Source organism: Strix aluco, chromosome 15 (assembly GCF_031877795.1).
Source record: "Strix aluco isolate bStrAlu1 chromosome 15, bStrAlu1.hap1, whole genome shotgun sequence".
NCBI classification, from domain to species: domain Eukaryota; kingdom Metazoa; phylum Chordata; class Aves; order Strigiformes; family Strigidae; genus Strix; species Strix aluco.
In genome coordinates this window covers 21,037,127-21,052,169 of record NC_133945.1, presented here as the reverse complement: position 1 = coordinate 21,052,169, position 15,043 = coordinate 21,037,127, and the positions used below count along the sequence as shown (strand labels likewise).

Here is a 15,043-nt window from a genome sequence, read left to right as displayed (position 1 = left end):
CTTATAAATCTGGCGCAAAAGCAAGACCAAATATGGAAGATGAAAGCAAATTATTTAAACCGACAAGATGTAACTCAAATGTGTTAGACGTTCAGCAATCAATGCACTTCAGCTGGGGCAGGAGGACTTGTGCTCCCGGGCTACAGAAGTTAAATTCTGAAAGCAAGAGGCTAACGAGGATACAGGTGTTCACCCCAAACACTTGCTGATTCAAGTATGATGCTAGAACTGGGTTGTGGGTTTATTTGTTTGGGGTTTTTTTTATTCACATCATGGGAAGAGCACGACAGCTACAAACAGCTGAGGAAGTCAGCCCAAATCCCTCAAAAGCAAACAGCTTGAGCAGAGCCACAATTATGCCTCGGGTCAACTATGAGGCACAAAGAGCTGGCCAGCCAACACGCCTGGTCCTGGCCTGCGCACGCCATCCCCACCCGCCTGCGAGCGGCCCCCTCTCCGCTGACACACGCCAGCGGATACACTGTGCAGGCAACTCAGGCGTGCCGGAGCAGCAGCAAGGGAAGGAATCACATCTTCATCTAAACAGCATTCATCAGCACCTAACAGCAGAGCAACCGCTGCCCCAGCCCAGGTCTGCCCGGCCTTGGCCAGCTTCCAGAAAGAGGCACTTCGTAAACAAGAAGAGAAAGTAGCTGGCTTCCAGTAACCTCTGCGCAGGAAGATGATAACAAGTCCTAGCCCAGTCTGCAGCAGAGTGCAGAGGACACAGCTGCAGGGGAACCATCCTGAAGGGATTTACAGCCTGCAGAGCAACATGTGGCCAGCAGACAATGCCCATCACGGCCAGCCGACACCGAGCTGAACGCCAGCGCCAGCACGCAGCTTCAGCGGCACCGTGACGCTGCCTGAGCAGAGCTGTCAGGTTTCATGAAATGCATTTCCTTTCACAGGGAACCAGGATCAGCTGTCGGAAGCGATGGTGAGGGCTGACTTACTGCATGAAGTGGGACCCTGTAAGGACTTGTCGTGCTTCCTCCTGTGTCAACGAACAGTTAAGTAATCCTGAATGGGGAAAAAAAAGGACTGCCTCTTGCAAGTTATTGTTTTAATTATACAGAATTCAGGTGGCCTACTCATAAGGAGAACATTTTAATTTATTTTTCCACTGGAGGCTGGTCTAAGAACAGGACTAATAAATCACTCGCAGCCTATATTAAGATAATCAGAACAGAGAGCACGGCAGTGCTAGCACAAAACAGCTGAGAAGCGTGGAGATTCCCCTCTCCTCGAGGTACAGCCCCCACCAGGAGCACACCCAGGCCACACACCCACCCCAGCACTGCACCAGGCACCCCCAATTCCTGCTGCTCCCTGAGGAGAGGAAGGTTTTTGCTCACCCCCCTTCTTCTTACCAACTACAAACCGCAGAGCTGTTACAGGAGGCAACGGCTGCCAACCACCTCTCTGTGCATGGCGCTGGGGCCAGCCAGGACTGAACACAGAAGAGCCAAACGACCTCCAAAGAGGAGATAGCTGCTTGGCTGGAGCATCCCATAGGTGCTTTGGTGGAGCCTCGGCCACGTGCAGCAGGAGGACGTGCAAGGGAGCAAGTGCCCAGGGTCCACAGCGCAGGCGTTTAGCTCAGCAGCCGCCCCTGGACGCTGCGGCAAGAGCTCACCGCAGTCAAAGCCGTTTGCTGCCTCACAGCCCACAGCTCCTTGGGATGAGACCCACCGAGGGGGCCGAGCAATCCCCTGGGAGAGACCCCCACGGCTGCTGCTCTGTGTGGTGCCCGCAGGAATCCTCATCCCCCCTGGGTAAAGCGAGCAAGCGCTCGGCCACTTCTGCGCCCGTGCAGCATCAGGTGCAATTCTCACCAGCAGCAGCTCGTGGCTGGGAACGCTGCCTTCCCGGGAAGAGTTACAGCCAGCACAGCTACTTCTGGGAATTGCTTCTGCTTAATATGAAGGATTTGGCTGCTACTGAGCACCGCACAACTGGAGCTTTCTTCTCGTCTCCCCCACCCCTCCTGTGGCTTTGGTGGAAAAACTGACTTCTCCGTGACGGCTGCTCCAGGCTGGCAGGTCAGGGCCAGCCAGGGTCAAAGTCTCTCCCAGTGACAGTCCCTTCTCTGTTGGGGCAATAGCCCCTGTGCTCGGGAAGCACCCCCTAACACTAGCCCTGATGGGCTGAAAAGCTCCAGAGAGATTCTCACCTTCATCCACGGGGTCACTGTCTGGAGGACTACAGCGTTACTGCGCCCATTTTACAGCTCTGCCAGTCCCATCATCTCTGCCTCACAGGACTCCTGGCCCAGGCACAGTGGTCACCGACACCAGCCCAGCCCTGGCTGGCGAGCTGGAGCTGGTGGGGTTGGCTCAGAGCAGGGAGGCAGCACCCACAGCTGTCCTTTCCCAGGGAAATGTGAAACCCAATGGACAGCCCTCATTTCCTACTGCACTCGGGTCCAGACACCCCAGCCCCACATCTCTCTTTAGGTACAAGATTTGAGCGCAACGCCTCCCTCCGGGGAGTCCTTGCAGGGGTCCCGCTCCAGGGAGCGCAGTGGCTCTGGCTCCAGGCAGAGTTCCTGCTAAAACTCGAGGCACAGGACAACACCAACCCAGGGACTGAACCAGTCCTTGGCGGCGCTTTGTTTCCTACAGAGCCGTTTGAAAAGCCCAGAGGGTCTCTGGAGCACCCCGAGCTCCCTCCTCCCTCTTCCCCTTGCCCAGCTATCAGGGACAGAGTGCACATCAGCAGAGCGAAGGGTATTTGTGCCGGCAACACGCAAGGCGACACCACAACACAGCGATGGAAACGCAAGGCTGCATCCAGGATCACTGCACAAGGACTCCTGCTTTTCTGATTTTGCTTCTATTGCCTTTTCCTTGGGTTACAGCCCTTGAAGAACACGAGGATCACGCTGCCCAAAAGACCTGCAGTTACCCCCTCCTACAGGGACCTTGTTACTCACCTTTGCTAAATGGCTCTAATTTGTGGACTTTCAGAATAATGATTCATGAAGCCATGCTAGAGGAATGAATCGCAGAGCACTGCAAGCGCCCTCCACCACTGCTCCGTGTCCTTCACACTGGAGCCTTACCACAGGCAGAAAACAGCGACCAGCCCACGGTCAGACTCTGGCAGGTCCAGAGCTCTGTTTCTGTTAACGTACAGCGCTAATCCTCTGCACAGCTGGCTTCTGCAGGAAAAATCCACCCAAGCATTTCTCTTGGGCAAAATCCCATCCCACCCACCATTATAAGAATCCCTTCTCCTTACTCTACACGTTCGATTCAGAGCAGGGGAGAGCACTTAACCTTCCCCTTCTGACTTACACTTTATAATGACGTGTTCCAAGCAGCTCTGCCCTGAACTAAATTATGGGCACAGCTAGAACTTAATTTCTTAGTCACTGGATCATGCAACGTATTTGCTGATAAATCTGAAGGGGGACTGGATGGCACTGACAAGCCCCTCAAGCATTTTTAGATTTCTGCCTTTTCAAGTGCAGTCAGAAGAACAAGGAGCCGTGCTCGCTGCCTGGGAGGGCAGCAGCCCCGCAGAAGGGCTTGTGCAACTCCTCGAGCTTGAGTTTCTAGATAAAACCTCATCAGTTAACAGAATTCAGAACAAGTTTTGAGAGAGGATTCAACCCCACCTCCTGTTCTACACCAGATATCAAACCCTCAAGATCTTGCTCTGTTTCACAGCCCCGGCATCTTCTGCTGGCACCAAAACAGGTGAGTGTCCGCCCACAACTTACTGCCAGTGCAAGGGTGCCCTACACACCCTTCCAGGAGCCCGTGTGCCATACGAATTTGTAGGATCACGAGCAGGTGAGCTAGCAGATGTACAGAAATGCCTGTACTGTTTGCTGAGAAGTCTCCTTAGAGACAGCCCAGGCATTGAATTCCCCTGAAAGACTCAATACCCGGAGAATAATCATGGCAGAGGCTCGTATACCGGGGTGGTTTAAACTCTTGCAGTGGAGTCACAGCTGACAGACACCAGCTAGACATGATGCAAACCCTCCTGCCACCCCCAAGGCCCCCAAACACCTTCCGGGGCCAACTCTGAGCCCCTCTGCCCAGCTCCCTGTTGCTGACACTGGTCAGTGACAGACAGCCCGGGAAGGGCACAGAGCACCTCATTATCAAAGGACAAGATCCTTTTAGGATGACGGCTATCTCGGGAGGCAAGAAAGAAAAATCTACCATGCTAACTGTGAAGGGGGAGGGAAAAGAGAAACCACTTCCACTGAGAAACTCGAATGAACCCTTCTGCACTGTAAGGAGACACTTAACGGGGCTGAACATATCGAGTGATCCCTGCTGAACCCGATAGCCACAGACCCCACGCTGCAAGAGGCTCCTGCAAGCCCAGATTTCCTTCCAAAACAGATCTGCTTCCCCAGCGGCAATTCCGAGCTGCAGATATCTAGCTCAGGAAGGAGCAGGATTAGGGAGACTAGCTCAGGCTACAGGCTTTAAAACTGAGTCTTTGAAGGCGACTCGGTCCTTCGACCATAGTGTGAAGGGGCACCTCTTCCCACTTTCCCTGTCGGCTCTGTCTGTACTCACAGTTCTGCAGAACCACAGACCATCTGGTGCAGCACGGCGGACCGGACCGACTTCCCCTTTCTACTTCTACCTGCTCCAAGGCGCTGCCCCAGCGGCCGCAGCACGGGGCTCCTGTGGCCACCGTATCGAGAATTGTATTACCACTGCAAGGCACACAAAAAACCCTCCAAAATTATGTTTCCAATTTCTGCAGCATTATATAATTAGCATCATTTGTGTTGCAAAAGTAATTGCAGTAACATTTTTAATTAGTCTATTTGAACACTAACATTTCTCCAGTGTGCATAATATGTTGACACGAAATTACGGGGTTTGAGGCAACTCTGAATGATTGGAGTTTGTTTTGCTTTTGTTTCTCACTTGCTCAATACAGTCAATAAAAGCACACACTGAATGCCTGCGTGAAGTTAATGGCGACAAACCAGAACGCGTAGCAGCAGCACGAGCTGCAGTTAAGACCAGAGCTGTTATGGGTTTCGCTTCCGTCTGGAGGGCAGTGACGAGGTGGGGGAAGGAAGGGTGGGTTTTGAAGGCAGATAGCAAGAGAGAAATACTTGTTTGAAAGGTAAGGCCCGTCTGCCATTTCCCAGCTGCTTAGTTTTGGTATCAAACGTTGAATTGCAAAAACACAAAAAACAAGAGCACTGGATTTGGAGGACAGGGAGAAGAAAACCTGGAATTAGGAATTATATTTGGTATGAAGTTTGGAAAGAGATTAAATCTGAAGAGTATCTTTGCTTACTGAGTCATAACCAGGGATAAGAAGTAAACATTTTCTCCAGAAAAGTTACTGCACGAGATCTAAGCATCCATTACTGAACAATGCTTTCTTTTTTCCCCCTTCTCCTCTTAAGGAATCAAGATTCTTCTTTCCAAGATCTTTTCTACTTACTCTGTACACGTGAAAGCAGTAACAGATGCAGGTTATTTTTTGCTCCTAAGTGAGAATCACGTTACATGGCTCTTCACCTCTACGTGAGCACCTCTTCCCCTGCTCTTCCCAGGTTCCCAAGGTGGAAGGCAAGCCCAGCCACTGCGATGGCAACTCCAGGTTTAATAAACCCGGCTCTCGGTGAGGTGCCCCCTCACAAAACCTCCAGTGCAGCCAGTACTCTGATCCACAGAGGGACCGAGAGCAGCTTGGACAACAGGAGAAAGATACGTCAAGGATGACAAGGAGGGAACACGAGCAGAAAAGACAAAGAGAAAGCTAGCAGTTCCCAGAAGCGGCACATTTTGAGAACGAGACCAAGAATTTCACTCTCAACAGCTTTGAAACCAGTTCCCTTTCTTTTACCATCCTCAAAGCACTGAGAGGAGAACCAAGACAGCAAAGCCATCAGCTGCAACTTAGCCACACGTCGTTCCTTCACCAAGAGAGCCTGCAGATAACGAGGTGCCACTCTCTCCCTCCTCCTGTGATCCCTGGTACTGGTGTCAGACAGATGGATCTCAAAACTCGGGTGGGACAGAACACGTTCACCCCTTTCTCTTTGTTACTTATGAGTTCACGTGAGAGCTCGCGTACCTTCCAGCTGCAACAGAGTCAGAAAGCCCCCTCTGTACCGGGCTGACACACAGCCAGTGCACGTCGAGCTTCCCCCAGGAAGACTTCATCTTTCTGGCAGCTCCAGGCACATCCACAGCACTTCATTCTTCCTACCCAACCCCTCCAATAATGATATTTTTCTTTAACCTGCAAGAACCAGCCCTGCTCCTCAGGGCCGCCTGCGCACAGACCTCCTGCTGCCCAGGCACAGAAATGCTTTCTGGCTCTGAAGAAAGACACTACCCCAGGAAGTCTTCAGATGCATACAAGGATAAGAAGGAGATTGTATACAAGGATAAGAAGCAGATTAGCAAGCAATTAAGTGGCATTTGTGGTATCCATTAGTATTTCAAGCTACAAAGAGTCAGTTTCTGCTAACTTCCTGCCAAAAGTCACAAGTAATGAGCTAATTAACAATCTAATTATTGCAAATACCCTAGAAAGAAATCAGGGCACAGGTGAAAACCTACTTAAAGCAAGCATGGCAGTAGGAACCAGCTCAGAAACAAGACAGGCATGTGCCTTAGCTTCATCTCCAGCCCTCCCCGCTGAACAGGATAAAATAGTTGGGGAAGCTGTTAAAGTTGAATTAAAGCTGCTTCAATAAAGGGAGAGCTACAGACCGCAATCAAAGCTTACTGCAAGCCCTGTAGAGCTGAAGAAAGAGAACCCCTGAACAAAAGCTAGCCCCGAGGTGGTGGTTGTTTTGAGTTTTTTTTTCTTCCATGTAAATACAACTTATTTACCCAGTTCAACAGCAGCTGCAGCACAGCATGTGGGGCATGAGCCTGCAGCCTCGTGCTCCCCGCCGATGGGGAGCGGTACCCAGCGCTACGACGGCTCCCGCGCAAGAGCTCGACCCGTTCCGGGGGCAGGAGCGGTGCCAGCCCTGGCACTCCGAGCTCTTCCTCCCGCCGCAGCAGAGCCGCTCGCCCTCCCGCAGCCCCCCGGGGTAGCTGTGATTTCCAAGCAGATGGCAGGCAGGAGAGACTTCTAGCTCGTGCTTGACTTCCCAACCTGGAAGCGTTCCTCACGCCGACACGGCGTGCCTTCCGCCGTGGGGCACCGACGGCACGATGCTTTCGTGGCAGGGAGGATCACGCCCACACTCTACCTCACTAACGGGAGCGCCTTCACCCAGGGACCTCGGCACCTCGCAGCAGGGGACGTATGTGAAAATCCACAGATCGCTGATTTTAGGAAGGTATTTGGGGTAAAGATGGTCTGTTCCACGTTACCGCAGTCTGCAACGTGTCCTATTGCAATGCAGTAACGCGGTTTTCATGCCTGTAATACCAGAATAACCTGGAAAGTGGTTTCTTAAGGCAGAAAGGTATCTTATAGACCAGTCCCGCACCTCTGGAGACATCACTGAGCACAGAGTCCTACCGGCAGCTGAGAAGGGCTCCTGCTCCGAGAACCACAGGACAGGACTGCGCTGTTTAACATCTACTGGTGGAGGGTCTCCTCATTTGGAGGGCAGTTGCTGTGCCTTAAGTCTGAGACCACCTCCATGGGTCCCATTGACCGACCTCGCCCCAAAGAGTGATTTAACACTGGTTAAAAACATTTAAAGGATAAAGCTTGAAACAAGCGCACAATTACAGGTTTGGACAATAGTTCCTAACGGCTGCAAGAGAGACTTGAAAAGGCTCCAATTATCTGATATGGAATGCTATGGTAGAACCGAGCAAAGCACTAGAAACGATACAGGAAAAGCCCTGCCCCACCAGCGCATGATCCCCACCAGCTTTTCTAGCACACTTCAAATCTCAGGGGCGTTGTGTTTGCACAAATACGCCTGGCACGACACTGCCTGCACCGCAAGGAAAGCCAGAGAATTAACAGCTGGGTAAACCTGGGAAGACCCACAGTAAGAGATACAAGCTGCACAAAACTCCTCCGAGCAACACGACTTCTCCGCCTGTGTATGAAACCTCAGGTGCCAGGGGAAGCTGTGACCTTGAGTAACACCACTAGGACACGTTTTAGTCTCCACATCTGCTTTCCTCCGCTTGCCAGCGCCAGCCCAGGCCCTTAGGTGGGGGCTTGGGGGGAGGCGTCGGGGAGATGCTTTTGGTATTTTAAAGGTTTTACTCCTAAGGCAAGTGCTAAGGACGAGCAGCAGCACCATTTAGACTGGGCTAGACTTAGGCTGCTCGTAGGAGCGCCTGCAGAGATGCTCCTGAGAGCACCCAAGACAAAGCCCTCCTGCCCGCAGCCGCAGCGCAGGCAGAGCTGCCGTCCGAGACTCCGACCCCCCGCAGCACCCCGAGTTTTGACTGTGTGCCACACCGTAACCCAGGGGAGGGGGGGTCTGCTTTCTGCTCCTGATACAAACGGAGGCTGCCAAAATAAGCTGTTCTTGAGATTAGAGCTGTACAGCTGCTTCATTTTCATGCAAAATACCTCAACTTGGGATTCAGCCACCCGCCAAAATAAAACTCTGCCCCAAATATTCATAAGAGCAGAATTTCCCTGCCAGCAACTGCAGCACCAGCCGGGTTTGGAGCCCAAGCCCAGCCCGTTCCCTCCCGCAGGTGCGACCTGCAGCGCGGCGGCCGGGATCCGCTCGGGTGCGTGCGAGCGTGGGCAGCCTGCAGCCAGGCTACGGGGGCTCCAGAGAAAGCCCAGTTAATTCATCCCAATGTCCTGAGGGACGCGAGAAATCCCCGAAGAGCCCCTGCAGAATCCCAGCCTTATCAGGACAAATAATTCTGGCTGTAGTAACCCAGAAGCTACTGCAACATATTTTGTTATAAAGCCTCGTTTTTCCCCAGCAACACAACTGAGCCCTCCAAGTTCTGCCAGGCTGCAGGGTGACAGCACCGGGCTGCCACCGCGCCGGCAGCCCCTCGGCCGCCAACAGACGCCTTTTCCTAGGAAGTACGTTAAAAACAATAAACTTCCCTCTGCCTTTTTCGGGGGGATATATCAGAAGGCTTGGGCGCTCATCTCCAGTACCGAAACCCAACCTGCTTAAAAGCACCGACCAGTTGCTCGGTTGATTAAAAAAAATATTTAAAAAAAATGACTAAGCTGCTTCCCCCGGCCTGGGCACGGCGGTTCCCGAGGGGCCGCTGCCCGCCAGCCGCGGCCGCGCTGCTCCGCGGGCGGTCCCCCGGTTTGGGGGGGACACACACGGTGCCTGCCCCCCCCCCCCCCCCAACCCCGGTGCCCCGAGCCCCCCCGGCAGCGCGGCAACTGACCTTGACACTGGAAGCCCTGTTTGCCGAAGCCCCTGCGGAGAGAGAGGCGGCGTGAGGGCCCGGCCCGCACCGACCCTGCCCGGCGGGGGCCCGCGGACGAGGGCGGGGGGGGGAGCAGCCGGGCCCGGAGAGAGTGAGGGGGGGTCCCTGAGGGCTGAGGGGGTCCGGCGGGCTGGGCTGGGGGTCCCGGAGCGGGTGAGGAGGCGCCGCGCCGGGTTAGGCGGGACCCGGAACGGGTGAAGGGGGGGGGGGTCCCGCCGAGCCGGGCCGGGGGACCCGGGCCGAGTTAGGGGTCCCGGAACCGGTGAGGGGGGGGCCGGGCCGGGCCGGGACTCCGGACCGGGTGAGAGGGGGGCCGGGCCGGGCTGAGCGTCCCGGAGCCGGTGAGGGGGGGGCCGGGCCGAGCCGGGCTGAGGGTCCCGGAGCCAGTGATGGGGGGGCCGGGCCGGGCCGGGCTGAGGGTCCCGGAGCCGGTTGCGGTGCGGTCCGGGGGTGCCGGGGGTGCCTCACCAGATGAAGTCGGTGCAGTGGCTGCAGAAGGTGGGCTGCTTGAAGAACCGCGCCGTGAACTTGTGGTTCTTCACTTCGTGCACGTTCTTCTGCCGCAGGGCGCCTTTGCGGGCGAAGCGCACCGGGCCCTCCTCACCCTCGGGGCCCGGCGCCGCCGCCGGCGGCTCGGCCATGCTCTGCGCGGGCTGCCGGCCCGCTCCGCTCCGCTCCGGTTCGGTTCGCTCCGGTTCTCTCCGGCCCGGTTCTCGCTCCCGCCCGCCGCAGCTGGGGCCGGGGCTCGGCGGCGCTCGGCACCTCTGGGCTGCAGCTGGCGGGAGGCACCGACACACACCCGGCGCCGCCCCGCCCCCTCATCTACATAACGCTGCCCCGCCCCGCCCCTTCATCTGCATAACACGGCCCCGCCCTCCCCTCGCGCCGCTCGACCGCAGCCACGCCCCGCTGATTTGCGTGTGATTTGCATAGCGCCGCGCGGGGGGGGCGGGGAGGCCCCCACACCCTTTCCCCTCCTCTCTCCCCGCCGTGGGGCGCAGTGGGCGGTTCCTGGGGAGGCTCCGCCCACGCGTCTCATTTGCATATAGCACCTGCATCCCGGACCCGCGGGGGGACCCCGGGGGGGCACCAGGGTTGAGGGGGACACCAGGGCGGGGGGGGGGTGGGACAACGAGCAAGAGTCGGGGATGGGGGTAAATTGTAATAATGGTGGTAATAATGATGGAAATAACAGTAAATTAAAGAAACCCAACAGAGAAGCCCTGTCCTCAGTCGCGGGGGGGTCTGTGCTGCGGGGAGAACGCCCACCGCGGGACCGCCGGGGGGGTGACAGCTTCTCCAAACTCCCTCGGGAGTCGTTGGCTTCCCCGTGCCAAGGCCGGAATTGTGTTGCTCCCCGCTGGCTTTGGGCACACGCCAGCGGCGGGAGCAGCGCGGTGGGAGCACCGGGCACGGCCACCCGCCCCGGGCAGCGCAGGGCTGGCACCGGGCACGAGGGACGCAAAGCCGACAGGCTCCGGGGGCCTCCCAGGATCTCAAATGGCCTCCTTTTACCCAGCTCACTGGGAACGCCTCAGCTGCCCAGCACGGAGGAGTTGTCAAGCCCCGTTTGCCATTCATCTTTCTTGCTACCCACTGGCACTCGCAGACACTGAAAATCGGGTCCGTCAGCCTCCTCCTCCGACGTCCAGGTCTCCCGGTGCCAGCCCGGTGCCCGCTTCAGGAGCTGAGGCAATGACAATTCAAATCAAAACTGAAACATAATCAGGAAAACATTTCTGCCAACAGCACGTCTTTCTAAATTCTCATTTGTGGGATTTAATTCTGGTTCTGCAGCCACGTGATCATTTTCCTTCTGTGGCCCACGACTGTCCCTGCTCCGCTGGGATCCAGCCCTCCACCCTCCAAGCGCTTTCTCTGAAGAATGTCCCTCAAGCGCTGGGGAATTAAACACCCAGGAGGCTTTACCAGAAATAGGCCCGGAGCTGTTATTATGCGGCTGCTTTAAAAGGTTCATTACAGTAATAAAACATAACTGACCTGTCCTGCTGATGTCGGCTTTCCATAAGCAGACAGGCTTGTTACTAACACCCAGCACCATGTGATTTTAATGCTAAGAGGGAGAAATAAATTGCAGGCATCCCTCCTCGTGCTGCGCTTGTGTCATGAGGAAATGAAGGGGAACCTTCCCGAGGCCTCCCCGTCGTCGTGCTTTTTCTCGGGTGCTTTTTCTCCCCATCGTCGTGCCAGCCCGTGCTGCGGGGTGTCTTCTGCCTCGGGCGTGAGGCCCTATTCACTGCTGGTTTGCACATAGAAATCTTCACAACAGAAATAACTCCTTCTGCCTGCAAAGGAATGAGAGTAATAATGAAAATAATAGCAGGTCATTTTGATTCCTTTCCTGTGTACTTTCGCGAAGGAAAGTGGCATATTACACTAAGTGCAGTAGCCATGCTAGGCTGAATTCTTCTCGTTCTAATTGTAAACTCCGAGCTTTGCCTGTTTCTTCTTTGTTGTTCTTTTACTGTACGTACCCATTTTCCAAACGCAGCCCGCATAGCTGCTGCCTATGGAACCCAGCGGCAGCAGAAACCACTGAGAACAGGTCTTTAATTTCCCCCTATAAGTATTGATAATCATGTTAGCATTCTTGCGCAAGCTTTTTTCACTCTGCTGGGCCAAGAAGCACAAAAGCCAGGTACAGCTCCCACTCTCGGGAGGTTGGTTTCTTTTTTTCTGATTTTACCGTTTGCATTATCGAGCGCACTCAGAGCCGTACCGTATTAAAGGCAGGGTTTTCAAGGCCACGCTAATTTTCATGGGAGCTGGGTATCCAGATCCCCTCAGCACTTTGAAACGTCGGACTGAACATCCCAGCAGCTCTTTCCTCTGAGGAAATTGTTCTATTTATTAATGCGAGTAAAGTCCCCACAGGTGCGACGAGAGGACTGACACACAAACAACGCTGAACCGGCCCTCTCAGGGGAGCGCAGCGCGCGGAGCAGAGGGGAAATCAGCCCAATTTGTTCCTGTTGCCACAAAAGTGCAGGTTCTCTATCACATTTTCCCCTCCAACAGCTCCTGACGCCGGAGAGGAGGGCACTGAAACCCAATCGGTGATGTGGGCAAATGGGGCCTCATCCCACGGAGCTGTAAAATCCAGGCTTGCCTTCCCTGTGGGCTCGGTGGCCGGGGGGTGGGAGAGCAGCACGGAGACAAGGGGTGCGGGAGCAGGCGCCTGTAGAGACGTGATTCACATCCTGAGGAAGGGCCCTCACCCTCCCACCGGGCAACCCAGGAGCTGCTCTGCGGAAGGACAAGCACCAGGCGCGCTGCAGGGACAAGTGTGAGCAGAGCCTGGCGTGAGGCCGCGGGCTCGGGGTCACAGGAGACAGGTAACACAAGCCCTTTCCAGCAAAAAAACCCTGAATCACAACTAACAAATTGCAGGGGTTCAGGTCAGAAGCCCGTGGCAGTCACTCAACCCGGGGTGTTGCACCACGGCACGCGGCAACGCGCCGGCTCCAGCCCTGCAGCCTCGCTCTGCACCGGGGAAGGGCGAGCTGCCCCCAAAGCCCAGCAAAGAGGCAACATCCCCAAAGACAAGGTGAATTCTCCCCGTTTCCTGAGCAAGCTCTGCCTCCAGGCGTGCAGGAGCCCCTCGCGCTGCCCCGTGCGCAGGAGCTGCCGTCCTGGAGCAGCGGCTCGCGTGGGAGCGCAGGCGAGCTCCTGGCAAGCGCTGCAGCCTCCAGCCTTGCATTGATGTAAGGATGCTGCTCCCTTGGTGCCCACATTGGCTTTCTCTAAAGAATTCAAAGAAGCTGGAGAACAGATTTTTTTTTTCTCTTTTTTTCCCAGCATTTGTTTCTTAGGGACCTAAATCCGCCACAGGAAACAGGTGGAGGAAGAGTCAAACGCTAATTAAATATAAAGGTGTCTCAGCAGCGCTCTGCAGCCTCTGTTTGCAGATGCCATTTTGCCCCCCCAGCACACCAGGAGGGCCAAGGCAGGGACAGGGGACCCTGGAGCAGGGACCTGCTGTGCCCTCCCTGCGGGTGCAGCCGAGCAGCAGTCGCTCTGCGAGCAGCAAGCCTCAGCTCTGGCTCTGACGCCGGGCATCTCCCCGCGTCTCCTCGCAGCGCCACGGGGCTGGTGCGGAGCTTTCTGAGGACACGCGGGAGAGCGCTTAAAGCTCCCAGGAGCTGGATGAAGGCTGGTGGGGTCCTGGGAGGGGTCTCCCAGTGTTTGGGGGTGCATGCTGAGGCAGCACTGCTCCTCTAGGTCCAGGAGATACAAGTTTTAAAAGCTTTCACCCAAAATGTCCTTTCCAGGAAAGGGCAGATCCCCACACCCTGCCATTGTCTTCTGTCTTTGGTCCCACTAAACTTCGGAGAAGCTTCTTGCTCCTCACAGTGATTCCTCGGGCCCCACGGCAGAGGCTGCCTGGGGGGTACCCCGAGGGCTGTGTGGCCGCAGTTACACCTCACGGGGCAAAGGGCCCGTGGGGCTGAGCCAAGGCTGGAGCCGCAGGCTGGGGCATCCCCGGCCGTGCTGCTGCTCTGGGCAGCACCAGCCCCACCGGGTACCCCCAGGGGACTGGGGATTCGCCTCTGGCCCCGCAGGGACACTGGGGACAGCGGGGGGGTGACGGGCAGGCCCCCCCGCAGCAGGGCGACGTCAGCTGAGCTGGTTTTTCCCTTTCTGCTTTCACAGTTTTTGCATGTTTCACGTCCTCCGTGCAGAGAGGATGGAGCGAGGAAGAGAGAAGCTGCGTTCATGTGAGGAGAGACCTAGTTACCCACCCACCGGAGGCAAGAGCATCCTTCGCAGCCAGCCACTGTGTGAAAAAAAAGCAGCCCAAACGTTAGCGCCTGAGCGTTACATAAACCCGCACGAGCGGCCGGCGGCGAGGAGAGCGATGGGGAGAGCCGCAGAGGCACGGCCGGGCAGCGACGCTCGGCTGGAACCCCACTGCCCCGATCTCAGCTGCGAAAAGCAATTGTTTCCATTTGCCTCCACCCGACGTTTTTAGCAGCCGTGTTTTGATCCAGCAGCGCAGCTGCCGAACGGTTGCCTGCTCGGGCTCGGCGTGGATGTGCCGGAGGGGACTCAGGCAGGGCTGTCGCTCGGGGCAGCGGGACCACTGCCCACGACGGGGGGGCTGCTGGGGGACACTGCGGGCTCCGACCCACCGCGGCCCCCCGGAGCACCTCTGGTTTCAAACACGGAGCAGAGACACCCGGGGATGTTGGGCAGAGAGGAGGAAACCTGGGCAAAAAAAGCAAAGACATGTTATCCCTAATGGTCCCCAGAGCGCAGGTTATTCAGCTGGCAGAGAGCTGGCATGTGCTGACCCTCCGCCCAGCCGTCCTGGGGCAGGAGGGCACGAGCAAGTGAAGGGACTGCAACAAAAAACGGTCGTTAAATGGGGCTCCAGCCCCCCAAGTCTGTCCAGCCAGGGCAGAGCAGGCGGGACAGCATCTCCCTGTCACACCAGAGAACGCAATTTCCTGCAGAAGCAGAACTCGTGCCGCGTTTCCAGCTCCCAGCTGCTCTGTGCTCCTTTGCCCGGGACTCACAGGCACCCAGGAGCAAGATGGGGTGCGAGGACGCCCTGGGGGTGCAGTTCCTAGCGGGGAGCTGCCGGGCTGTGAGGGGCAGCAGGGCAGAGCCAGAGAAGCAAGCCTGTTCCTGGCTCAGCGTGCAGACTCGCAGTGCCTGGTGTTCAGGGCTTG

General features: G+C 56.3%; 1 protein-coding gene and 1 long non-coding RNA gene across 9 annotated transcripts in view; one reads left to right on the top strand and one right to left on the bottom strand.

Annotated features, from left to right (window-relative positions):
• PRKCB (protein kinase C beta) overlaps positions 1-10,123 on the bottom strand; it is a 131,346-nt gene extending 121,223 nt beyond the window's left edge. For 6 of the 8 annotated variants that reach the window (XR_012625236.1, XR_012625237.1, XM_074840761.1 and 3 more), the window contains exons 1-2: positions 9,816-10,123; positions 9,306-9,337 (exon numbers count right to left, since the gene is read on the bottom strand). Coding sequence is in view for 5 of the 8 variants with exons in the window: in XM_074840761.1 (XP_074696862.1) it covers positions 9,306-9,337; positions 9,816-9,988 (205 nt within the window). In the remaining 3 variants the exon portion in view is untranslated. The remainder of the gene's footprint in view (positions 1-9,305; positions 9,338-9,815) is intronic. The other 2 variants (XM_074840760.1, XM_074840764.1) reach the window with 2 other exon arrangements.
• Positions 246-4,937, top strand: LOC141930218 (uncharacterized). The gene is made up of 2 exons (XR_012625238.1): positions 246-3,707; positions 4,550-4,937. It is a non-coding gene; the product is annotated as an uncharacterized LOC141930218 (long non-coding RNA).
• Positions 10,124-15,043: the final 4,920 nt, after the last annotated feature.